Source organism: Leopardus geoffroyi, chromosome A2, assembly GCF_018350155.1.
Source record: "Leopardus geoffroyi isolate Oge1 chromosome A2, O.geoffroyi_Oge1_pat1.0, whole genome shotgun sequence".
Lineage (NCBI taxonomy): Eukaryota > Metazoa > Chordata > Mammalia > Carnivora > Felidae > Leopardus > Leopardus geoffroyi.
In genome coordinates, this window is record NC_059331.1 from 12,049,296 (window position 1) to 12,074,919 (window position 25,624).

General features: G+C 56.9%; 1 protein-coding gene and 1 long non-coding RNA gene across 2 annotated transcripts in view; one reads left to right on the plus strand and one right to left on the minus strand.

Moving 5' to 3' along the window:
* AP1M1 (adaptor related protein complex 1 subunit mu 1) overlaps positions 1 to 12,389 on the plus strand; it is a 29,384-nt gene extending 16,995 nt beyond the window's left edge. Inside the window, exons 6-12 of the mRNA XM_045492394.1 lie at positions 2,846 to 2,972; positions 4,096 to 4,238; positions 4,668 to 4,739; positions 5,168 to 5,326; positions 10,572 to 10,697; positions 11,277 to 11,352; positions 11,520 to 12,389. Of these exons, the coding sequence (XP_045348350.1) occupies positions 2,846 to 2,972; positions 4,096 to 4,238; positions 4,668 to 4,739; positions 5,168 to 5,326; positions 10,572 to 10,697; positions 11,277 to 11,352; positions 11,520 to 11,542 (726 nt within the window). The 3' untranslated portion in view covers positions 11,543 to 12,389. The remainder of the gene's footprint in view (positions 1 to 2,845; positions 2,973 to 4,095; positions 4,239 to 4,667; positions 4,740 to 5,167; positions 5,327 to 10,571; positions 10,698 to 11,276; positions 11,353 to 11,519) is intronic.
* Positions 12,390 to 21,180: 8,791 nt separating this feature from the next.
* LOC123607581 lies at positions 21,181 to 23,958 on the minus strand. Its single transcript, XR_006716783.1, has 2 exons — positions 23,525 to 23,958; positions 21,181 to 22,832 (listed from the first exon to the last, which is right to left on the minus strand). It is a non-coding gene; the product is annotated as an uncharacterized LOC123607581 (long non-coding RNA).
* Between the last annotated feature and the right edge of the window lie 1,666 nt (positions 23,959 to 25,624).

Here is a 25,624-nt window from a genome sequence, read left to right on the forward strand (position 1 = left end):
TATTTAGATTATACAGAAAATGTCCGTATTTGTGTTCGAGCTGACAGTTGGCCTGGTTAGGTTCAGGCCACAAGTTGCAGCCCCCAATTTGTGGGCCGTAAGTATCAGTTCAGTTTTCAAAGCCTTCCTGCCATTTGCTATTTGAGTTTGTCCGGAGTATGCACTGCCTGGTGGTCTGTCTGGGACTGGGTGGTTTGTTTCTCAGAGTCTTTGGCATGCTAATTAGGATCCTAGCTACTCATGCCCAGTTCTAGAGTGCTCTGGAGACACAAATAACTTCATGGGTTTGCTTTCCTGGACTCCTCACTCTCTGCTCTCTTTCTGGTATTTGTCAGCTGTTTAGGACTTCCCTTTTGGGTTCTGTGACCAACTGGGGGCTCCAGATCCCCACTCTGGCCTGCCTGCCTGCCTGCAGTGGGCCTGAATCCTGGGTTTGCCCCACCCTCTGGGAACAACGGCTAGGTTGCCTGGGGCCTGGAGGTGAGAGAACAGACAAGGGGGGAATCGGGGGATTTCCACATGCCCTCTAAGCAGCAGGAGTTCCCCTTCTGGCCCTGAAGCCAGAGCTACAGGCTTCCGCCAGCTCAGTCAGCGTCCCCGGGGCTCACTTCCACTTCCAGGTTTCCTCTGCACTTTCCCACGGGGCCGGGGTGCCGCGCTTTCAGTGGCTCCTCCCAGACCCACCCACTGTGCCTTTCGGTCTTTGATGATTGCCCATGAACCCTGCCCGTGTGTCGTCCTTGTAGCCAGTGGCAGGGAAGGGCATACAAGCGGACCCCATGTTACCCGCAGCCTGCTTGTGTTCACTTTGGAGATCATCGTGACTGATCAGACCAGTCCCATCACGCGGCTCACTAGGGTGTGCCCTTTCCAGCTGCCGCAGGCAGTGCAGAAATGAGCCAGCTTGTCCGTCCTCAGATGTGTGTTTGGGGCAGCATCCTTACCTGGGCGGGGTTCCTGGAGCGGAGGGTCCCCCGGTGTGGGATTGTTGACGGTGCTTCCCCAAAAGATTCTCCCAGTGGACTGCGCATAAACATATTTGCCTTTTTACTTTTTAAGTCTTGGAGCAAGACAGTGGCCTCAGTAACCACATGCCCCTCCTGCCTTTGTCTGAATTGTTTATTGAGCCCAGAACATGGTCCGTCTGGCACTAGAGTGTGCTGGCCTATGAAAGCGGATCCGGGGGAACAGCCTATAAATAGGTTATATGAAAACACTGGCAGTTCGATGGGTGTCCTGACCACAGTGCACCCAGCATGCGGCTGTGCCTGAAGGACCCTGTTCTTCCGTACACGGGGCAGCACGAGGCAGGTGCAGGTGTCCCAGATGGGCTGGAACACCATCTTCCTGAGTCCGATTGCAGAGTCGGCTGCTGAGTCCACACCGGCGTCCAGTTTCCGGTGACCTGGGTGTAACGGTATACTTGAGCAGCTCAGCAGACATCCCTTCTGCACCCACCCATCCTGGTTGCTGCCTGCAGGGCTGAGATGAGCCTTGGGCCTGCACAGTTCTTCTTCCCTTCCTGAGCCCGCCTTCCCAGCACTGGTGACCTCACCTGTTCAGTCCCAGAGGGCTGTGTAGTCCCTACTCCCCACGCGGGGGGACGGCCCTCCACATCTAGGGGCAGTCACAGTTGGGAGCATGGGGGTTGCCCAGAGCTCATCCCACCAGCGAGGGCCTACGTTTGCATGTACCTGCTGAGGACCTTCTGCCCCCAGGCACTGTCTTCGTGCTGGACCCAGCAGTGAGTGGCCTGACGCACCCCCTCACCAGAGTGGGGACAGAGGTGGACAGGCAGAGCTGACGAGAGGCGGAGGAGGAAGAGGTGGCCGCTGTGTGCAGTGGGGACAGTGAGAGGCCAGTGTGACCAGAGTACAGTGAGCAGTGAGGTGACAGAACCAGACGTTGCAGGGCCTTCTGTCCTGTTTTGTGCCTTTCCCGGGTTGTCGTTTCCTTGGTGCCTCGGTTTTCCACCTCCTTCAGAGGCGAAGGGCTCTCATGTTTGCCTCTGGTGCTTTCCAGATGCTTGAGTTAAAGGCTGGACAGATTTTCCTCCTTCTCTGTAGAAATAGGCAACTCGGGCCTTCCAGCACGTGGGTGTGGCTGGCACCTCCGAGGAGCGGCCCTCGTGGCCCCAGGGCCTGTGCATCTGCAGCCCTTGTTCTTGCCTGTGGGTGTGGACGTGGTGATGTGGGGTGGTGGTCATAGCTGTGGCCCCAGCGCCTCCGCCAGCCATGGTGCGGCCTCTGTTCTGTATCTAAAATGGGCCTGAGAAGAGGTGTTCCAGCAGCCTGGCTCCCTCAGGACAGCCTCAGGGTTTGCCTGCTGGCCTGTTGTGACTTTCTAATCACTATCTCAGATGCTTCCTGGTGTGCTCCTGAGCTACAGGGTTGCCCGAAGCATAACTCCGCCATGCAGACTGTTGGAGTGCACGGGGAAGGGCTCAGCCGCTACTCCTCTGACTTTATCTGGTGCTGTGGATCCGTGGTCGTCGGACCTCGGGGCGGCCCTGGGGAGCAGCGAGGTGTCAGGGCCCGGGAAGCTCCATCTTTAGGAAGTAGCGGATATGGGGCAGGTGGCCTCCTGAGGCCCCGCTTGGAGAAACAGAGATCTCTAGAAAAGCTGGAGGAAGGCCAGCCTAGTGGTTGAGCAGGCACTGGTAGGGTCCTCGCTCAGCTGTGGCCTGAGGCCTAAAGGGCAGAGCCCACGGGTCGGCCTCTGGGACCCTGGCACAGAGGCTGGAGGGAGGCCGGGATGGGGAGAAGGGCATCGAGAATTGGGTGGCGGGAGGGTATGAAGCTGGCGAGTGGGGGCCTCCCTTCACGCCCGCCCCACCGCCCCCCAGGTCAGTGCCAATGGCAACGTGCTGCGCAGCGAGATTGTGGGCTCCATCAAGATGCGGGTCTTCCTCTCAGGCATGCCCGAGCTGCGCCTGGGCCTCAACGACAAGGTTCTCTTCGACAACACGGGCCGTGAGTACCCCCCGCCACCCCCACTGCGTCCCTGTGGCCAGAGCGGGCCTGCGCTGAGCTCACAGCTGAGCTGAGGGAATACCCAGCTGCGTGGGCCAACACGTGTACCTCAAGTACTTGCTTTAGAAACATGTTCAGGTTGTTTACAAGACAACCGTGAAAACTAGTAAATCCGTAACTGGACGTAGAAAACATAGAAGAGCAGAGATCCCAAAGTCAAGTCCCCTCGTCACCGTATGGGCCAGAGTGCACGGGCGAGCAACTCAGACGTCACGTGTGGGAAGGGTCACGCAGGTCCACGACCCTGCCCTACACCATCTTGAAGGGAGCTGCGGGCTCAAGGTCAGGCCTTGCCTTGTTCTCTCCTGTCCTGTGCCAGCTCCTGCCCCCACCTGGAGTGCTGGGTCTGGGCTGTTTGAAGGCTACACACAGTGGCTCTGGCTCTTGCCACGCGGCCTGCATGTAGTACCCCCTGTGGTGGGGCGGGGGCCAGAGTGATCTCAGGGACCCAGCGTGCCGAGTCTCTGTGTTGACAAATGGGACACCTGGCTCCTGGCCCACCACAGGCCCCCCGGCCATGGGAGCGGTGGCAGGGGTGGCCACACCGTCACAGCAGCAGTGAGGCCCCCTCGGGTGTCAGCCCGTCAGGGCAGCTCCTGTCCCTGGCTGGGCCCCACCTTCACAGCTCCTCTGCAGGATGGAAAACCAAGACAGGAACCCAGAACACAAGGGATGACCATGCGGCCCGGGGCACACCGGGAGCCCTGAGCCGTCGTCCCGCGTCTCCAGCCGGGTCTGTTATACATTCAGCAGACTCGCCCTGGGCAGGAGCGCCAGCTAAGCCACGGACTGGCTGCTGGGGGCCAGAGTGAACCAGGCCAGCCAGCCCTGCCCTCAGCCCGAGCCTGCGGTCAGGATGTGACGGGGCTTCCGAGGGGCTGCGGAGGGACGGGGGAGGTCGTCCAGGAACCCGGGCCCCTTGGCATTCGTGACCCAGATGCTCTCGCGGATTTGAGGGGCAGCTCTGCTCTGCCAGGGGTGAGCCCCCGGGATTGACAGTGTTGCCGAGGGAGTGACCCGGAGGGGCTAGGGTCTGTCCCGCCCTCACCCCGCCTCCCCGCAGGTGGCAAGAGCAAGTCCGTGGAGCTGGAGGATGTGAAGTTCCACCAGTGTGTGCGACTCTCACGCTTCGAGAACGACCGCACCATCTCCTTCATCCCCCCAGATGGCGAGTTCGAGCTCATGTCCTACCGTCTCAACACCCACGTGCGTGTGCCCGCCCTCCCCCAGGGCAGGCTTTCCTCCAGGGCGGCCGCGGGAGGCTCCGGACGGGCTCCCGCCCCCTCCCTGCTGGGTGGGAACGGTCCCTGTCCCCGAGCTGACACCCAGGGCACGAACAGCTCCCCAGGGGCTGCCCGGCTCTGCGGAACCAGTGTTTGACAGCTCAGGGCTCTGAACCGTTTGAGGGACCGGAGCCCTTTGGCCCTACTGCCCCCACTGCAGGCAGCCCCGGTGACACGTTCTGCATTTTCAGAGGCCCCTCTGTCTGCGTGTCCATCTGGCCTGGCTGGGACTCGTCCGGCAGCCCCGGGCGGTGGCTTGCTGGGCTCACGCCTGGCAGGTGGTCCCTTGCCTCGGGCCTCAGTGTCCCCTCTGGGGGAAAGGTGTGAATGCCGCGTTCGCTTTCCCCAACAGGTCAAGCCCTTGATATGGATCGAGTCCGTGATCGAAAAGCATTCCCACAGCCGCATCGAGTACATGATCAAGGTGCGTGCACACCCGGCACACAACGCCAACCTGGGGACGAGGGCAGTGAGAGGGGGTGCTGTGGATAGCCTCGCCGGCTCAGGGCTGGCTATCCAGGCCTAACCAGGCCTAACCAGGGCAGGGACACCGTGGGGCTCTATGACCCCTGTCCAGGGAGATCGGGCCTGTGGCTGAGGTCCGTGCTGCCTCACTGACCCAGAGGGGAGAATGGGGAGCCCTGAAGGCCAAGGGGACTGGAGGCTATAGGGAGGGTCTCAGGTGGCAGGAGGGTACGAGCTGAGCCTGGAGAACCGGGGTCAGCTTGATGGGGGGCCCCCGGGCCGGGCCAGGCCAGAGGGGTGGGGCCCTTGCCGGGGCAGGCCGGGTCGGGCCGGGCCTTCTCAAACCTGTGCCTTCTGCAACCTTGGCTGCATCGGCCTCGTCTCCAGGCCAAGAGCCAGTTCAAGCGGCGGTCAACGGCCAACAACGTGGAGATCCACATCCCCGTGCCCAACGACGCCGACTCCCCCAAGTTCAAGACGACAGTGGGGAGTGTGAAGTGGGTCCCCGAGAACAGTGAGATCGTGTGGTCCATCAAGTCCTTCCCGGTGAGCGCCCTTCTCAGTGGGGTGCCCCTCGACTTCCTCCCACGCCCCCGCCTGCCCCCTGTGCCCATCCCAGCACGCAGCAGCCTCAAAGCGGGGCGCGGGGCCAGGATCCCCGCGGACGGAGAGCCGAGGGGCGGGCCAAGCGAGGAGGGAAAGCCGGAGCCGGCACGGGCAGCTTGTCCGAACGGCCCCGTCTCCAGCGTCAGGGCAGCACCCCTGCCTCTCTCCCTCCCTCCTGCCCTCCCTCTGGCACTCCGGGTCAGAACTCCGCTTCCCTTGAGGGGAACAGACTGCCTCGAGGCCTGAGCAGCGTGGGTTTCGGGACTCCAGCACGAGCTCCGGGAACGTAGAGCACTTCGTGCGGGCGTAGATGCCTGGCTTGTGGTCCGGGTTTTGAGCACTTGAGTCTGGGTTTGCAGCAGTGGCAGCCGGAGAGCCCGGAAGGGGGGTGTGCACCCCCATGCTGTGCTGATTACGGCCCGTTGCCGTTTTCTCATCATGAACGAGACGAGACTCCTTTCCCTAAGTCTGGGGGCCGTTTGCATTTCTTTCTCTGGAAATTACGGCAGCTGTCCCCTTCATTTCTCTGTCAGGTTTGGTCATTTTCTTCATTTCTGAAAGCTTTTTTTATATGGGCAAGATTAAGCAAAGCTTTTTCTTTGATACGAGTTGCAAGAGGTTTTCCCTAGTTTGATGTTATCTTTTGGCTTTGTTTCTTGTGGTTTTTGCTGTGTGACCTGTTTTCTTTTTTGAAAAAATTTTTATTTAGTTTGTGAGAGACGGGGGCACAGAGAGGGAGAAAGAATCCCAAGCAGGCTGTGCAGTCAGCACGGAGCCCACGGGGGGGCTCAGTCCCACGAACCGTGAGATCATGACCTGAGCCAAAACCAAGAAAATGAAGCCGCTGTGTGACTTTTTCAAAATTGCTTCTTTGCTTTATGACTGTTGTTTAACGTAGTCAGATTTCTCAGTCCTTTCTTTTTATGGTGTCTGAAGTCATACTTTGAAAGGCCTCACCTTTCCCAGATATAAAGGAATTCGCCCATATTTGCTTCTAGAACCTGTATGGTGGCATTTTTTTTAACCTTGGCTTTTAGGTCCTTTCAGAGCTAGGTCTGGTAAATGGGGTGGGGTACAGGTCCAGTTCTGTCTTTTTCCAAATGGCTATCCAGTTTTCTAACATCATTTACTAAAAAGTCTTACCTTCCCCCAGTGGTTTTGAAATGCCATGTTTATCACATATCAAATTTTCATATGGCATAAGATCTCTTTCTGAATGTCCTGTTGTCTATCTGTCCATCTAGCGAGGCCACATTTTAACTCAGGGCTTTAGTCTATGTTTTAACATCTGATGAAGCCAGGCCCACCTCCCCCCCCAACCCCCCATATCCATTTCTTGTCTGTTTCCTGGTGATTCTTGCTTGTTTGGTTTTCCTTGATGAATTTTGGAATCTGTTTGTTTGTACTAAATACCAAAGTCAGTTAGAACACCTCTATGAGGCTTTGTCCTTTATGAAGACTTTGTCCTTTGTCCTTTTATGAGACTGACCTTTGTGTCACTCTCACCTTTGTGCTTTTGGGGATGTTTGAATGTTTACCTTATAGACTTCACATAGCCTTTCCCTAGGTGTAAAAAAGTGCATTTATTGACATACAACATGCAGAAAAGTACACAAATGGAATGTGAATGAGTCAGTGAACTTCCTCGGGGGGAAACATCCATGTGTCTGGAACTAGATAAAAGCCACAGAACATCCCCTGCCCTCAGGAGCCTCCAGGGCTCACGACCGGTTGGCACATTTCTCATAAAGATGCTTTAAAAAAAATTTTGTTTTATGTTTGTTTATTTTTAAGAGAGACAGTGCAAGAGGGGGAGGGGCAGAGAGAGAGGGAGACACAGAACCCAAAGCAGGCTCCGGGCTCTGAGCTGTCAGCATAGAGCCCGACGCAGGGCTTGAACTCACAAGCCATGAGATCATGACCTGAGCTGAAGTCACATGCTTCACCGACTGAGCCACCCAGGCGCCCCTCTTGTGAGGATGATTTTTAAGTCAGTGTGTCGGTGAGTGGGGTCTTCTCTTCCATTGTGTCTTCCAGCAGGTGGCTGATGTTTGTATGGTAGTTTTACGCCCTAGTTCCCTCCTGTATTTTTGGTTTATGGTAGTCTTTCTTTCAATTCCTGTGCATCTTCAGATACTCCTTCGTATCATTTACAACCAGATACGGTTTTCCCTTCTCTGCTGTTGTTGGGCATTTGATGGCTCCGGCATCTCCTTGCTTGGGCTGCTGTCTCCAGGGCCCGTAAGTGGAGGTGGAGAGCGACCTCTGGTCTTGGCCCCAGCTGGAGGCGCTGGGCGCTGTCCCCCCAAGTCTGACACCACGTGGGGCCGGGGACTCAATCCAGCCCTTACTTTCCTGTGTTTTCGGCACAAACGGGTAACAAATTCATCCAGGTGCCCCTTTGGTGTCTCAGTTCAGATCTGTTAACGGGTGGATCTCGAAACATGGCTGCATTCTGGTAAGCTCCACCCGATCGAGGCATATTTCCTTTTTAAAGCACCGTTGAACTGCGTTAACACTGGGCATAACCTTTGCACGCTGATGTTCATAACCGAGGCTGACTTTTTTGGGGGCGCTCTCGGTTCTGCCTGTTTTGTAATTACCCTGTGCCCCATTTCCATGCCGCAGGGCAGTTTCAGGAGCCTGGATGTCGTCTGGTCTTGAGGTTGATAGAATTTGGCTGTGTGACCTTCCAGATCTCGACTGCTTTCTCTCTTCTGTGGAAATTGGGCCATTCAGAGTTTCCATTTCTGTGACAGGCTGTTTGGGTAAATTGTTTCCCTTCAAAAAGTCAGCCAACCTAAGCAGGTTTTTAAGTTGTCTGCCAAGTTGGAGAAAGTGGTCTTTCTTTTTTTTTTTTTTTTTCCCATTATGATGGTTACTCCTACCTTGTTATTTTTTATTTTGTCTATTTGGGCCTTCTGTCTTCCTTGATAAAGCTACCTAGTGGCTTCTTTCTCTCTTTTTTTTCCCCCCAGATTTGCTTTTTAATCTTGTTGTAATGTTTTTCCAGTCTTTTATAAGTCTTCGGTTTAAATTTCTTCATCCTTTCCTTGTTCTAAGTTTTCTTTCTTTTTTTAAAAAAATTCTTAAGGTTTATTAACTTCTAGAGAGAGAGAGAGACAGAGACAGAGCATGAGCAGGGAGGGGCAGAGAGAGAGAGGGAGGCACAGAATCCGAAGCAGGCTCCAGGCTCCGAGCTGTCAGCACAGGGCCCGACGCGGGGCTCGAACCCACCAACCGCGAGATCTTGACCGGAGCCGAAGTTGGAGGCTTAAGCAACTGAGCCACCCAGGCTCCATTCTTGTTCTGAGTTTTCAAGTTGGATAGTTTCATTTGATGATTTTGTTCTAAAATTTATATCGCCACAAGTATTTAAGCCATAAATATTCCTACGAGCCCTGCCTTAGCTACATAACCCTTAGATTCTGACATGTCCTATTTGATGTGATCATCTAGAAATCCTGTAACCAAACAGAGTGGGTTGTTCTTTTTAAATTTCCTCGGGGAAGGGCCTTCTGTTTTCTTTTCTCCTCACTACAGATTTGGAGCACTGAGGCCAGACAGGGCTATTCTTGTCGTTTCTGTTTCTGGGATTCTTGAAGTGTTTGTTGTATGCGAATGGAAGGTCAGAGTTTGCAGATCCCCTGCGTGCACTTGGGAGGAAGGCAGGGCTTCTGCTGGCGGGGAGAGAGCCCACGAGGTCTGCGTGACGCCGAGGTAGCGTCTGCCCGTCAGCTCGGCCTTCCTCCGGCTCCCTCTGCGCCTCGTGTGGCGCCCGCTTCACAAGCTGCTGCCGCGTGAGTTGGTGCCGTGGATACTCGCAGCTGCGGCGTCTTCCCTGTGGACCGCGGGACCGCGGCCTCCGGGACCATGGCCTGTCCTCCTTGCCCCTGTGACTGCTGCCCTGCGTTCTCCCCTGCCGTTTGTCTGCCTCTGGCTGGTGCGCCTTCGCCGGGTCTTCCTGCGGGTGTGGCCTTTCTCTGCTTTTGCGGCACAGAGTTGTGTTTTGGCCTGTGAGCCGGCCTGTAGGTCTCTCTCGCTCTCGGGGGACTTGTACCCGCTGACATCGGCGTGACGGACACGGGGCGGGCTAGCCGACGCGCCGCTGCCCCTCGGCCTGTCCTCGTGCTTTCGTTTCCCCTTTTGTCTTTATAAGGCTCAGATTTGGGGTCCGGTTACTGTTTCATACACAGGCTGATGATGAAGCGGCTTTAGTTCCTCGGCTACCTGCTTTGTCTGCAGCTGGGACCGCATTATTCTCCCCTCATTGTCCCAGAGTCTTTACTCAGCACATGTCGCTGGCTCAGGCAGAGTCCCTGCTGTGGCGCTGGCCCTGGCGGTGGTGAACACACTGGCCGCTGGCTCCGCCCCAAGGAGGGGAGCATGAGGGGAGCATGAGCGCAGGCCGGGGAGCCGGGGCTCCGCTCTGCTCTGCTCTGCCGGAGAAGCTCCAGGACCGCCCCTGCCTGCTCCGGCCAGAAGCAGCCCTGCTCAGCAGCCGCTCCTGCCAGAGCTGTGGGGGTCACCTGGTGTCCTGGGCGCGATGAGGGCCGCGCTCTCTTTGCTCCCTACTCCTCTAGGCGCGACACCCCGGGCGCTTGGATGGCCGGGCTGAGATGCCTCACTCACGTCCGGGCCTGGGCTTCCGGTCATTCAGGGGCCACCTCTGGGAGCAGGACCCGAGTCCAACCCATCAGTCAGCCCCCAGCCTCCATCTTTCACTTTTGTCATCTCCCTCTGTTCACCATGCCTCACCTTGACCTTCCCCCTCTGCTTCCACTTGCCGGCCAGACATGGGGCAGGTGGGGCTGTTCCCTCGGGCTCTGGCCTCAGCAGGTGGTCCACACCTCGTGCCTCCTTTCCCTGCCTGAGGCCTGTCAGTCTAGGCATCCTTGAAGCAACTAGTCTTCATTCCCTGAGAGTCTGTGCCACTCTCTTGATCCTAACAATTCGGCGATTTTCTGCAGCATGCCTGCGATCGGGCCGGCTCAGCTGGCAGGACGGTCCGAGAGGCCTGGGCTAAGTGTAAGTGTGTCTGAGGAGCCGAGACTCTGGGAGACCGCGGCCACGCAGGAAGGGGCTCCGTGGCCGGGCCAGCAACGTGGCCCCCTGCAGGAGCAGCTGTTGGCTGAGCTGGGCCAGGGCCTTGGCCTGACTGTCTCTCCCTCGTCTGCTCCCCCAGGGTGGCAAGGAGTACCTGATGCGGGCCCACTTTGGCCTTCCGAGCGTGGAGGCGGAGGACAAGGAGGGCAAGCCCCCGATCAGCGTCAAGTTTGAGATCCCCTACTTCACTACCTCTGGCATCCAGGTACACGCGGCCAGGGCCGCAGGGCCCCAGAGCACACGTGGACGGGCCCAGGCCTCCATCCCAGCTCGGGTTGCTGCAGCCAGCGTGGACAACGGTGCTGGTCTGCCTTCCCAGGGCGCCGACGTGCTGCCCTGGCTCTGCCGCCCTCCTCGGGCAGCCTGGTCCCACCCCTGTCCACACAGACCTCACCCTGCACTTCAGCCCTGAGATTAGAGAGTCGTTCCGCCCCCAGAACTAGAGTTTGAGCCTCCGGTGTCCGCGCACCTGCCACCACAGGGCCTGTTTTCCAAATCCGCGAGGGGAGGTGAACTCTGGGCCTCCTCTCCAGGAGTCTGCTGGAGGGCCGTGTCTGAGAGGGCACAGCCTGGCTCTTTCCCGCACCTTCTGGCAGTGACCGCTCCCTCCCGCGGTGTCCACACGCTCCAGACAGATGCCCCTTCCCCCACCCCCCACACACCTCTGCCTGTGCTTGCCTGCTCCTCCTCACAGCCTCCCCTCCCCTCCCTGGCCCCGAGGGAGTGACGGGGTGGGGGCGAGGGGCAGCACACACGTACTCAGGCCCTGCTGCCCGTGCCCTAGGTGCGCTACCTGAAGATCATTGAGAAGAGCGGCTACCAGGCTCTGCCGTGGGTCCGGTACATCACTCAGAACGGAGGTGCGTGCAGCCCGCCATGGGCGGTGCAGACAGGCTCCCTGGTGGCCGCCCCCCTGTGCCCCAGGTGGTGCACACAGAGCAGCCCCAGGGTTGTGGTGGGGGAGGGGGGCGCCCCCCCCCCCCCCAGGTGCGGAGCAGAAAACCAACGCTTCCTTCCCTGCTTCTAGATTACCAGCTCCGGACCCAGTGACGGGCCCCACGGCCGGCGCTGGCGCTCCAGGTGGAAGCACCCGGAGGAAGCACCTGCCGAGCCTGCGGGATGGAGGAGGGGCGCCCCCCTGGCTGCCGGCCACCCTCCCGGCTCCTCCCGGCTCCTCCCGGGCCCCACCTCCTCCAGGCACACCTGCTCTGCCGTTGCCGCTCTCGTCCCTGAGGTCCCTTCTCCCAGAAGAGGCTCATCTTCGAGAAGTCTTGTCTCTCTGCCCCCTGAGTCAGTTTGAGGGGAAGGAAATGAAATCTTTCCCTCCAGAGATCAAATGCAGCCTTCTGTGCTGTTTAGCTCCCAGGCGCCAGAAAGATTGGGAAATGCCCGCCGGACTGCTGGCCGCACGTGGCATGTGGCCGGGCCGGCAGGGCCGCTGTTTTATTGCCGTTCTGCTGAACGTCGTAGGTTTATAAGTGTCCCCAGAGTTTGTCTTGTTCGTCCATCGTTGTTTACGTGAACCTTACTGTGCGCACCCCCCGCCCCTTGTCCTGAAGCAGCGCGGGCGGGCTCGCCCCCCTCCTCAGCAGCGCCAGCACCGGGTGGCCCTCCCACATCCGGCCGGAACCTGGCCCTCGGGTCTGTGGCTGCAGCTTCTGAGTGCTCCTCGGGGGCTCCCGGCCTAGACCCCCGGCTTCAGCGGAGGTGCCTTCCCAGGGCGAGCCGTGCCATGCAAGGCCATCACCCAGCCACATCAGTGTTTGTCCCCCGGGGGACCGCCGGCCCCATAGGGCGGGGGGCACGGGCCATCCCCGTCTGTGCTGGGTCACCCACCGCACCACCACCCTGTCTGTGTCCGTGTCACGATTACATTAAATTCCATTACTTAAACACACCGCCTGCCTTCCCTCAGGTGAAGCGTGTTGCGGACTCCTGGGTGGCCAGGGGCAGGTGCTGGACTCACATCGAGGTCCTCTCTGAGCTCACTAGAAATGCACGTTCACAGACCCCCCCCCCCCCCGCAAACCCCCACCCCCCCACCGACCTGCCGAGGCAGAGTCTCTGGGATCGAGGCCCAGGAGACCTCTCAACAGTTTCCACCTGTGGTTCATATGTGCACTGGAGTTTGAAAACCGATGCCTGGTCCTCAGAGGGGATTGTGGTGGGCGCATGGGCAGGAAGTGCCCTGTCTTCCCACGGCAGGCACCTGCATCTCCCCCTGCTGCCCCACTGGGCCTTGCCCGTCTCACCCCCTGTTGCCTGCAAGGGTTGTGCACCCCTATCCCTCCCCCAGATCGCCCAGCTCCCCCTTCGAGGGCTGGTGGGCATCAGCCCCATGGAATCCTGCCCTTCCAGCCGCGCTGAGTAAAGGATGCTGCCTGGGGCTCAGGCCAGAGCCCTTAGAAGTGCCCTTGATGCCTTGCCCCTCGCTGCCCACACCCACATCCGCAGCAAGCCCTGATGGCCTCCTTCCAGAAGACCCTGGGTCCAAAGCATTTTCCATCACTGCCCTCGCTGGAGGCCAAGCCGCAGCCTCTCGAGCCCCTGGGGGTCACAGGTCATCCGCAGGGTAGAGTGGGGCCTCTGTTCCCAGCAATGCTTGGGACAAGGTTATGTGCAAGCCCTCCCACTGTGAGCGTGTGCCCGTGTAATACTAGGTATAGTATATGTAGGAGAAAGATGGAAAGTGCTGGGCTAAGCATGCATCTTGAGTCAGGAAAAGAAAGCCTAAGAACACAGGAAGAAGGAAATAATAGGGGAATAGAAAGTAAACATTCGATAAAAAGCAGAACCACAAGTTGGTTATTTTAATAGATGAATGGAATTCAGAAGCTGCTGGGAAATTTGATCAAGATGAAAAGAAGGCCCAAATCGCTATCCCTCGAAAGACATCAAACGTGGAGAGAGAGCTTTTCAAACATGGAGAGATTAGAGCAGGAGAGGTGCCTCCTGAGGCAGGCAGGCCGCCTTCTGCTGCCCAGGCCATGCGCCTGCAGAGGCTTCGACCTCCTGGAGGAGGGGCTGTCCTGACTAAGCCACGCGAAAACCCCACGGTGGGGAGGATGCTGTGAGCAGCTTGGTGCCAGCACACTTGAAAATGTCAGCCAACTTGGATAAGTTCCTAGAGGGTAAAAAACTGACTCAAAAAGAGGGGGAAAGTCTGAATAGTCCTATAAGCTAGCAAGGAAACAGAACTAGTCAGAACGCCAGACCCAGATGGCGTTCTTGGAAAAGTCCTACCAAACACTGAAGGGGAGAGAAAAGGGAATTTAACAAACTCAGAAGAAAAATAAACATTTCTTGACTCGTTTTATGAGACCAGCATTTCCTCAAAACAATATGAAACAGGAAAATTCTAGACTAGCCTCACTGGTGACCATAGATGTCAAAATCCTAAATAAAATTGAGGGAGGGGGGCGTCTGGGTGGCTCAGTCAGTTAAGCATCCAACTTTTCATACCAGCTCCGGTCATGATCCCAGGGTTGCGGATCAAGCTCTATAACCCACGCTGAGCACAGAGCCTGCTAGAGATTCTCCCTCTCCTTTTGCCCCCTCCCCCACTTGCCCATGCACACACGTACACCCACACGCAAGCACGCACGTTCTCTTGAAAAATCGGAGGGGAAGTGGTGACGTATAAAAAGGATGTAACCTTGTGTCTAAGGTTGAATCTTAGGTATGCAAAATTTAATGCTGGAAAACGCATTGCTCCGATCCACTGCCTTAAAAAGAGTAAGGGAGTTGGGGCGCCTGGGTGGCACATCTTTTGATGTCAGCTCGGGTCTTGATCCCAGAGTTGATGAGTTCGAGCCTTGCATTGGAGCACCCAGCGTGGAGCCTAGTTAAAAAAAAGTTTTTTTTTTTAAGTCGGGGAGGAAAACATATGATCACTTCAACAGGTATGGGCAAAGGGTTTAATAAAATTAAGCATTCGTTCATGATCAGAAAGAATAACCCTTAAGCCAACTACAAACTATTGACAATAGTACCCAAAATGAAGTGCCTGGGATCAAATCAAACAAAAAACACACAAGGCCCCTAGGGGAACCTTATGGAGGTGTTTAGGGAAAGCCTAATGGAAAGAGAGGTGCTCCATGGGCATTGAATGGACGTCTCAGTACCAAGGATGCCAATATTCCTTCTGGTAGGCAGAAAATGCCCTCCCCCCCCCCCAAGATGTGCACAATCCAACCCCCAGAACTTCTGCATCTGTTAACTTGCATGACAAGGGGGATTCAGATTGCAGATGGGATTAAGGTTGCTGATCAGCTGACCATAATGGGGAGGTTACCCTGAACGACCTGGTGGGTCCAATGTAATCCCAACGGTCCTTAACAGTGGAAGAAGGGGACAGAAGAGGAAGAAGCAGAAAGTGGTGGTGTGTGAGGGACCCGGTGTGTAGACGAAGGGTCATCAGCCAGGGATGCGGGCTGGACGCGGCCTCCAGAAGCTGGGAGAGGGTGAGACGAATTCTCGCCAGAGTCCCCAGCTGGAGCACAGCCCTGCCGACACCTTGGCTTTATTTAGCCTGGTGAGACCATTTCAGGCTCTGGACCCTAGGACTTGTTCATAAATCTGTGTTGTTTTATGTTTGTGATCATTTGTTACAGCAGCACTAGGAAACCAGTAGACTCTTGAAAACTATTTATAGGTTAAATGCATTCACAATCAAAATCCCAGTCAGGTGCGTGTGGAACTTGACAAGCGGGTTGTAAAATTTCCATGGAAGGTCAAAGAGCCAAGAATAATAAGGAATCTTGAAGGAGAATAAAATAGGATGGCCTGTTTGGGCATCAAGACCTACTTCATTAAGAGTAATTAAGACGCAAAATAGGGTCGGTTAAGGTCATGATCATGGGATCGAGCCTCTCGTTGGGCTCTGAGCTGACAGTGTGGGGCCTCTCCATCCCTCCCCCCTGCTCATGCTCTCTCTTTCTCAAAATAAACCTTAAAAAAAAAGAGACACAAAATAACACCTACAGAGTAAGTGCTTTAGAATGAAGTTCAAAAACAAGCTCAGCTGAACTTCAGGGATCCTTCCACCGCAAGGGGCAAATCTAGAGAAGGAGAAGAGGAAGTCAAAGTGGGTCTACCTCAGGGGACAGAGAGGCAATCACAGGGGCTCTGGGACGCTGGCCACACTCCATTTCTTGGGCGGTGGTGACGTGGGTGTTTGCTCCATAATTTTGTTGAACTGTATGTTTGTGTTTTATGTGCTTTACAGTATGATGTTATAATCCCCCCAAATTTAACACATGAAACATCAGATGACTTCAATGTCAGTTAACAATTCCAGACAATCAAAAAAAGATGGGGGCGCCTGGGTGGCGCAGTCGGTTAAGCGTCCGACTTCAGCCAGGTCACGATCTCGCGGTCCGTGAGTTCGAGCCCCGCGTCGGGCTCTGGGCTGATGGCTCAGAGCCTGGAGCCTGTTTCCGATTCTGTGTCTCCCTCTCTCTCTGCCCCTCCCCCGTTCATGCTCTGTCTCTCTCTGTCCCAAAAATAAATAAACGTTGAAAAAAAAAATTAAAAAAAAAAAAAAAAGATGGAAAGCCCCCAAGTCATTCTTTTTTTTTTTTTTTTTTTTTTAATTTTTTTTTCAACGTTTATTCATTTTTGGGACAGAGAGAGACAGAACATGAACGGGGGAGGGGCAGAGAGAGAGGGAGACACAGAATCGGAAACAGGCTCCAGGCTCTGAGCCATCAGCCCAGAGCCCGACGCGGGGCTCGAACTCACGGACCGCGAGATCGTGACCTGGCTGAAGTCGGACGCCTAACCGACTGCGCCACCCAGGCGCCCCCCCACATCATTCTTTTAGGCAGCCAGCACTTGAATGCCAAAACCAAGTTCAGGATGGGAGAAAAGAAACCAGAGCCGAAACTTAACGCACAACAAAGCAAAAGCGCTCGACAAAATGTCAGCAACCAGGATAGAGCAGCGGGTGATAGTATCATATGCGGTGACTAGGCAGGGTCTGCTCCAGGGACAAGGATGGCTTCCACGGAGGGCCGCCCAACCCGTGTAACTTGTCCCATCACCAAACCATATCCGTTTGTTCCAGAAAGAAATGTTAAGACACGGCCGACATCCCTAACGGAAAGGGAGAAGCTTCCCCACTCCAAATGATCCCATTTCCCGCCAAGCATCAGAAAGGAGGCTTTTGCGGACAAGCAGGAAGGGCCAGGAACGGGGACCCCAAAGTCCCCCGGATTTCACAGGTGCGACTGGGAGATGCTGAAACTCACTTAGGGGCTCGTGAAAGTCATAATGTCCTTGCTGTCCTGCCACGCTGGCCCGAGTTCCATCACAGGCCCCTGGACAAACAGAGACGTGTTCGAGAAGGTGCCCACTCACGACCAGCTGCCCTGTTAGAGCGAACAGCGGGACACAACCCACATGGAGCCGGGGGAAGGAGGGCCGAGCAACTGTGTCCATCCAGGCGGATATTCTGCTTACTCAGTGAACGGCCAGGGCTGGGTGTGCTGACCCGCCACATCCCACAGCTGGGCTCAGTGGCTTCCCCGCCCCCCTCCCAGAGCTGAACATTCGCCCAGCCTGCGACCCCATGGTTCCATGCCTGGGCAAGTGACCCAAGACAAGTGAGCCCGTGAGTCCACAAAAGTTCACCAATGGAGTGTTCACGGCGGCCTGACTCACGATAGCCCCAAACTGGAAACTCAAACAGTGGCTGCCCCACTCAACAGGATGGGACACAGCGATAAAAAGGCACAAGAGCCAGCTCCACGCCACCACGGAAGGGAGCACGGGCATGAGCGACGCCTAAGGCCGGGGGCAGGAGGCTGTGGACTGGAGGGAAACTTCTGGAATGATGGGAAGGTCCTACATTTTGATCCGGGTGACATGCACGGAGCCATACGTTTAACACGTGTGCACTTTGCACACTTCATGTGGGCATGTTACACCTCAGTTCTTCAGAGCTTAAAAAATAAAACGATTGATAGTTTACAAATGCAAAACAATATTCATGAAATGAGCAGATCGCAGGAGGATGTGGTCCCACTAATACAGAGTTTATAGTCACACGAATCATATTGTTTATGGCCAACATAGTACGTAATAAAGTATAAACCATATGAAGGAAGGGCTAACTCCAAATTCTTGACCACGGTACGCTGCGGGGTGGAGAGGGACAGCCAGAGACCACGGGTTCAACTGCATCTGTCAGGTTCATTTCTTCCGGTCAGTGGTACATGCACGGAGACTTGTTCAGTACATGGGTATCGTCGGTGTTTTTGTGGTGGCCTAAGATGGCTCTTAATAAAGGTTGCAGTTCAGGGGCGCCTGGGTGGCGCAGTCGGTTAAGCGTCCGACTTCAGCCAGGTCACGATCTCGCGGTCCGTGAGTTCGAGCCCCGCGTCGGGCTCTGGGCTGACGGCTCAGAGCCTGGAGCCTGTTTCCGATTCTGTGTCTCCCTCTCTCTCTGCCCCTCCCCCGTTCATGCTCTGTCTCTCTCTGTCCCAAAAATAAATAAACGTTGAAAAAAAAAATTAAAATAAAATAAAATAAAATAAAGGTTGCAGTTCAGATCCTGTTTCTCCCCTGCTCAAAATCCCACCATGGCTCCCCAGTGCCCTCAAGAGTAAAACTCCACGGCTTCCACTCACACCCTCCTTCCCTCCGCTCCTGCCACCCCCGCCTCTTTGCCCCAAGCTTGTCTCCCCTCGGAGCCTTTGTACCTGCAGTCTCTCTCTCCTGGGGCACCCTTCTCTTGGCCGCAGCTCAACTCGAATGTCACCTTCCCGCTGCCACTCCAGCTTGTCCCTACGTGCAACTGTCCCTTGTTCCACATTTTCCTGTGTCCCCCATCTGCCTTACAAGGCCCTCAAGGGCAGGGTTCCCTGTCTGGTTAGTCACTGCTGCGTCCCCAGGCTCCGGGGCAGCGTGGGGCTGGCACGGGGACCTGTGGATGCACCCCAGGTTCTGCCAGTCATCGCCACAAGGGGGCACCTACAGGTCAGAAATCAACCCAGGACTTGGGCCACCTGGAAAGGTGGGCAGGACAGGCCCTCTCTGAACACAGGGGTGCCCTGGAGCCCTGCTGTTCCTCCTGGGGGTCCTCACTGCAGCCTGACTGTGACAGATGTGGACACTGAGGCTTGGAAAGGTCACAAAGGTGACAGGTCCTGAATGCCCCCTGATGGCCCCGTGGTGCCTTCTCGGACACGGTGGAAGAAGCTAGGGAAGCAGCAGATGGGGGTGGAGGTGACTGGGGGCCCTGATCTCAGGGTGGTGCCTGTGATCCTCAGTGGCCGTTCTGTCCTCGCCAGAAGAATCAACTCAGGGCCAGCCAGGGGTCAAGCTGACCCTCTCCACCTCAGGGAACCCGAGGTGCAGGTGGCCCAGTGCCTGCCCCAGCCCTGTAGCCCCCACTGTACACAGGGGAAACTGAGGCCCAAAGACAGGCCAGGACTAGGCAGGTGCCCTGTGCCCAGTGCTGCCCACCCAGCCTGTGCTGGCTGCCCTCTGGGGGGTGGGGGACAGGGGCCTTGGAGGAGGGCAGATGGGGTGCCCCTCACCCACCCCTTCCAGCTCCTTATTCAACAAACAGGGAACTGGGTCTGTGTCTCATGCAGGCTTTCCCAGGGTCCCCAGGCCAAAACTGAGCCCCACAGACCAGCTTCCCTTGCTGTGTGACCTTGAGCAGGCCCCTTACCCTCTCTGGGCCTGGTTCCATGTCCGTGTTGGGGCTGCTGCAGGCCATTTCATTAGCAGAAAAAGTCTCGTGAAGAAGGAAGTTTTAGGTTGTTGTCAACCAAGCGGGAACTATTCAGTTGCCCTCTCTAGGGGCCACGATCCTTCCAGAAGGCATGAAGAGCACGGGGCCAGCAAATCGTCATCACTTTTCAACTGAGGTGAAGTTCACATGACATATAGTTAACCATTTTCAAGTGAGCAAATTGGTGGCATTTAGGGCATTCACAGTATTATGCAACCACCACCTCCCTCTAATTCCAGAACATTCTATCACCCCAAGAGGAAACCTGTCCCCATGAGCAGCCGCTCCCCGCCCCCTCGTCCGGCCCCTGGCAACTGCCAATCTGCCTTCTGCCTCTGCCCATTTACCTCTCCTGGACACTTCATGTCGATGGAATTATATGGTGTTTGTGTCTTTGTGACTCACTCCTTTCGCTGTGCAAAATGTTCATCCTCACTGTGGCACATTTCAGCGTTTCACTCCTCGTATGACTAATGTGCTACCGTGTGTTACGAGCTCATCCACTGAGGGGCACTTGGGTTCCTTCCACCTTTTGGCGACTGGGACTGGCGCGGCTGTGAACGTGGGTGGCAAGTATCTGTCTGAGTCCCCGCCTTCGGTTCTTTGAGGTCTCTACTGGGGAGGGGAATTGCTGGCCATAAATACAGTAATTCACGTTTCATTTTTTGAGGGATTTCACTGTTTGTTGTCGTTGTTGTTGTTATAAGGCTACAAGGCCACGGCACCTGGCCAAACTGGGCATCCTGTGCCTGGAAATTTCTGGCAAGTTCTTTTGGATGAGCCCTTTCCTCTGCGCCAACCGGCCTCTCCCATCAGCCCCTGCTCCGCCCCGAGCGAGCGCCGGCCCCTCCTCACAGTGACCCCAGCCCTACACGCGGCTTCGCATCCACATCACCACACGCTTTCTTTTTTAATTTTTTTAATGTTTATTTATTGTTGAGAGAGAGAGAGAACGTGAGCGGGGCGGGGCAGACAGAGGCGGGGGACACAGAAGCCGAAGCAGGCCCCAGGCTCCGAGCCGTCAGCACAGAGCCCGACCCGGGGCTCGAACTCACGAACCGGGGGAGATCATGACCTGAGCCGAAGTCCGACCCTTAACCCACTGAGCCGCCCAGGCGCCCCGTGTATATTCACTTTTGGATCGTGATAAAACGAAGCGGCAAAACGTGCCAAACACGCAGATCTTGTGTGAAGCCTGAGGCACGTTTACCTCCGTGTGTTCAGGTGCACACATAACACCCCTCCCTCCGCTCCCCTGCCCCCGGCCCGCCCCGCAGCCTCCCTCATGCGGGCGCCCAGAGGGAACCACGGGGCTCTCGCTGGCGCCCTTGCTTCATCTACCCGTTCTCGAATTCAGGCAAACAGAACCCCGGGGATCTACCTCTGCTCGGCTCCTTTAAGGGTCACCCACGTCCTCCCCTCTTCCCTGCTGCATACTATTCCCGCGGGGTGGCCGATGCAGCTTGTCGGCCCGGTTCCCCGGCTGACGCGCGCTGGGATGGAGTCCAGAGCTATTAGGAAAAACCTGCTCCTGGCGCGTCTTGTGGCTGCTGCGTGTTTCTTCTCTTGTGGGTAAACACCCGCGGGCAGGATGTCTGGGTTCGAGGGGAGGGGAGATCTAGGTTCGGCTTCAGTAGACACGGTCCAACAGCCTTCCGGGGTGGCTCGACCACTCTGCCTCCCACGGCAGCCAGGGAGCACTCCGTGGGCTCCGTATCATCACCAGCGCTTAGTGTTACCGGAGGTTTTCATTGCAGCCCGGCTGGGGGTGCTGTGGTTCCCGCGTGTTCTAACCCCACTGCGGTCTGGACCGCCCACCCACAGTCAGGCTCCGGGGGGGGGGGGGGGGGGGGGGCGGATCCAGTGGGGTGCTGGCCACACCCCCTTTGTTGAGCTGCCCCCTCCGCCCTTGGCTTCTGGGCTACCTTCTCCCCCTGTGTTTTTCCCCCCCACGGTTCTGTCTCCACCGCTCAGACGGATCCTGAAGCCAGGTGGCCTTGAGGTCGTCCGGCATCCCAGGAAAGACCGCGGTGATGTTCCTGCTCGCTCCGCCTCCTAAGTCTCACCTCTGCACCCACCGCCTGCTTCTCGCCTCCCCCCGTCCCCCACACCTCACCCAGCCTAAGCCACTGCACTGGATGAGCCCAGCCCCTGGTGGTCCCCACCCCACGGATGACACTTGCCCTTGAGTCCAGCGCATCAAGGGGATGCTTCTTAGACCATGAGGTGCCCGGCTCATGGGGTTTCACCAACTCCCCAGAATGTGTCCCCCCCACCAGGCCCAGACCCACAGCAGAGGCCTCACCCTGTTCGGCTCCTCTGCCCTCTCCAGCCCCTCCCCCACCCCCATTCATTCAGCTATTTATTGAGCACCTGCTCTATACCAGGCCTTGTTCTCAATGCAAGGAGGCAAATAGCCAGAAAAACCCCTCCTCTGGGGGGCAGTGGGGTGTGGGGGACAGATATCTCTGTGCTCGTGGCACATGGGGGGCTGGGTCGGGACAAGGAGGCCCCGGCCCTGGCACGGGGCCAGAAGATGTTTCAGAGAACTCTCCGTGGAGCCGGCGACTTGGGACAGGGGACAGAGAGACTTGGAGCCGGCGGTGGGAGCCGCAGAGGGTTTCAGGTTTCCACATCTTCCCCTGGCAGCCGATGGGAGAGGAGAACTCAGGCAGGAGGGAAGTTCGGGGGCCCGGGGCGGGGGGTGAGAGAGAGAAGAGGTCAGGGTTGGGGTGTGGCCGAGAGCCCAGAAGGCCTGGGGACAGTGGGGCTGTAGGGCAGGGAGGCACCTCCCACACCCTCTGGGTGGCAAACACATCCGACCAGGGGATTCAGTTCCTCAAAATTGCCACATACGCACGTGGACACAAGGGGACAGAAACACACGCACGTACGGCACAGGCCCACGACACACAGACACAAACATAACAGAGACGCGAACACAACACACAGACACACGCTCGCTTTCACAACTGGCCTTTGAAAGGACAATCTTTTCTGCCTCGCCTGCTTCTCCCCGCAGGGCCCCTTCCTCCCCACTCGGGACCGGGCCAGGTTCAAGAGTCGCTGTCAGTCACGTGGCCCTCTGGGTCCTGCAGCCCCCGCCCGGTCCTGGCGGCCTGAATGCATATCCCGCTCTGTCCCCACACTGGGGTCTCCTCGGGCCACACGGCAGGTGCAGGCGGGTGAGTCAACAGTGCCTCTTGAGCGAGGGGGTCTTGGTCTCCTAAGTGTCCCTTCCCTTGCTGCTGTCTACTCTCCCACCCTCAAAGCGGGGCTCCCCGCTCCCCAACCCCTCACCCCAGCCTAGGCTCGCTCCTGGACACTCCAGCTCCAGAGGCTCAGGGGTTGGCCAGATGAAGGGCTGGGTGGCGGGGCGGGGGGTGGGGGGGAGGACAGCGGTAGAGCTGGGACCTACCCGGGAGATCAGCGAGGGCTGCCTGGAGGAAGAGGCATCAGTAGTAGTAGGTCCTACAGGTCAAGCTGGAGCTTGCCAGGGGCTTGGGGGAAAGCCGTTAGCGCAGCTGAGCCCACGGCAGCTCCGACAGGGAAGGATCGTCAGGCCGTTTGCCTTTTCGTTGGTTTGTTTGTGTGTTTCTAATTGTGGCAAAGCACACAACATGCGATCGATTCACCATCTTTTTTTTTTTTTTTTTAATTTTTTTTTTTTTTCAACGTTTATTTATTTTTGGGACAGAGAGAGACAGAGCATGAACGGCGGAGGGGCAGAGAGAGAGGGAGACACAGAATCGGAAACAGGCTCCAGGCTCTGAGCCATCAGCCCAGAGCCTGACGCGGGGCTCGAACTCACAGACCACGAGATCGTGACCTGGCTGAAGTCGGATGCTTAACCGACTGCGCCACCCAGGTGCCCCGATTCACCATCTTTAAGCGCACAGTTCGGCGGCACGAAGCGCACGCACGTGGTCGTGCAGCTGTCACCACCGTTCATCTCTAGAACCTCCTCATCCTCCCAAGCTGAACCTCTGTGCCTGTTTTTTTTTTTTTTTTTTTTTTAACGTTTATTTATTTTTGAGACAGAGAGAGACAGAGCATGAACGGGGAGGGGCAGAGAGAGAGGGAGACACAGAATCGGAAACAGGCTCCAGGCTCCGAGCCATCAGTCCAGAGCCTGACGCGGGGCTCGAACTCACGGACCGTGAGATCGTGACCTGAGCTGAAGTCGGATGCTTAACCGACTGAGCCACCCAGGCGCCCCGAACCTCTGTGCCTGTTAAACACTAGCCCCCCCCCCACCCCCGTTCCCCTCCCCCGCCCCTGGCGCCCACCATCAGCGGTCTCTGTGACTCCGACGACGCCAGGGACGTCCAACACGTGACATCGCACAGCATCTGTCCGGTCGCGGCCCCTGGATCCCTCCACGTGGCGCCCTCTGTCAGAACGCCCGTCCTCTTGAAGGCTGCGTCATGTCGCATCGCACGTGTGTGCCATATCTTGTTCACCCCTCCGCCGGCTGCAATCCTATTTTTAATTTTTGAGGAAGTGCCCTGCTGTGGGTTATTTGCTTTCAAACCAGTGTTTCCCATCGACGATGCAAACAGCCCTCTCTGTCCCCACCTCGGTCTGGAAGGTGGGGTTCCCCTCTGCTGAGCCCCTCGGTCGTTTCATTCATGCCTCAGAGCTACGGCCCATTTCACAGCCCATTTCACAGAAGAAACCTGAGGTCAGAGAGCAGAAGACAGGCCCAGGGTCACTCGGCCGGGAGTGGGACCAGCACCCCCCCCACACCCCCCCAGACCCACAGCCGGGGAGCTCCCTCTCCAGGTCAAAGCCCTGGACACCCCAGCCCCTTGGCAGTTCCTGCACATCCCGGCCCCCGCGCGGCCTGCGTTCAGACGCTGAGAGAACTTCCCGTGCCGCTCCTGACTCTGCTCCCTTCCAAGAGAAACAGGTTGCACCTGGCAATGCATCCCAGCAGGAGCCTGGCCACGTGACGGTGTGTGTGTGTGTGTGTGTGTGTGTGTGTGTGTGTAGCCATGTGGTTACACTGCAGTCCCCACCGCACCACTGCTTGGGAAGGGAGGAGCTGCGGGTTCCAGACCCAGGGCAGGGGGCCGGGAGGGCACGAAGCCAGTGGTGCTGGAACCAGCCGGACCTGAGTGCGACATGGGCATTTGAGCCTCAGTCCATTATTTGGGAAATGGGTTCACCACTGCCCTTGCCTCTCAGGGAAGCCTCTGTGAGGGGACTTGGGGGACGTTGCAGGAGGAGCCCCAGCAGGCATGAAATGAACCATTTTTCTTTTCTTTTCTTTTAATGTTTTATTTATTTTTGAGAGAGAGAGCAGGGGAGGGGCAGAGAGAGAGAGAGGGAGATACAGAATCCAAAGCAGGCTCCAGGCTCCGAGCTGTCCACGCAGAGCCCGACGTGGGGCTCAGACTCAGGAACCACGAGATCATGACCTGTGCCGAAGTCGGATGCTTACCCATCTGAGCCACCCAGGCGCCCCTGTCTTATTTTTACTGTTTATTTTTGAAAGAGAGAGAGAGCACGAACGGGGGAGGGCAGAGAGAAGGAGACAGAGGGTCCGAAGCAGGCTCTGTGCTGACAGCAGAGAGCCTGATGTGGGCCTGGAACTCACAAAGGCGAGATCGTGACCTGAGCCACCCAGGCCCCCCCTGAAATGAGCCATTTTTTTTTCAACGTTTATTTATTTTATTTTATTTTTTGGGGGGACAGAGAGAGACAGAGCATGAACGGGGAAGGGGCAGAGAGAGAGGGAGACACAGAATCGGAAACAGGCTCCAGGCTCTGAGCCATCAGCCCAGAGCCCGACGCGGGGCCCGAACTCACGGACCGCGAGATCGTGACCTGGCTGAAGTCGGACGCTTCACCGACGGCGCCACCCAGGCGCCCCAGAAATGAGCCATTTTAAAGCACACAATGCAGCGGCATTTTGTGCCTTCACGAAGTTGTGCAGCCTCCACTGACATCTAGTTCTGGAACATTTCCATCATCCTAAAAGGAAACGCTATGCCCGTTAGGCAGTCACTCCCCATCACCCTCCCCCGCCACCCCAGTCCCACGGCCACCACCAGTCGGCTTGCTCCAAGGATTTGCCTCTTCTGGACGTTTCATATAAACGGGACCACGCTCTCTGTGGCCTTTTGCCTCTGGTTTCTTTTAGCTCCAAGATGTTTTCGAGGTTCATGCACACCGTAGCCCGTGTCAGGGCTTTGTCCTTTTTTCTGTCTGAGTACTATTCTATTGTACAGATGGACCGTGTTTTGTGTATCCATCAGTGGACACTGGGCTCTTTCCACATTTTGGCTGCTGTGAATATTCACGTATGTGTATTTCAGTCCTTCGGACACACGTTTTTGCATCCTCTGCCCAGGAGACCAAGCGGCTCGGGCCCACGGGGGCAG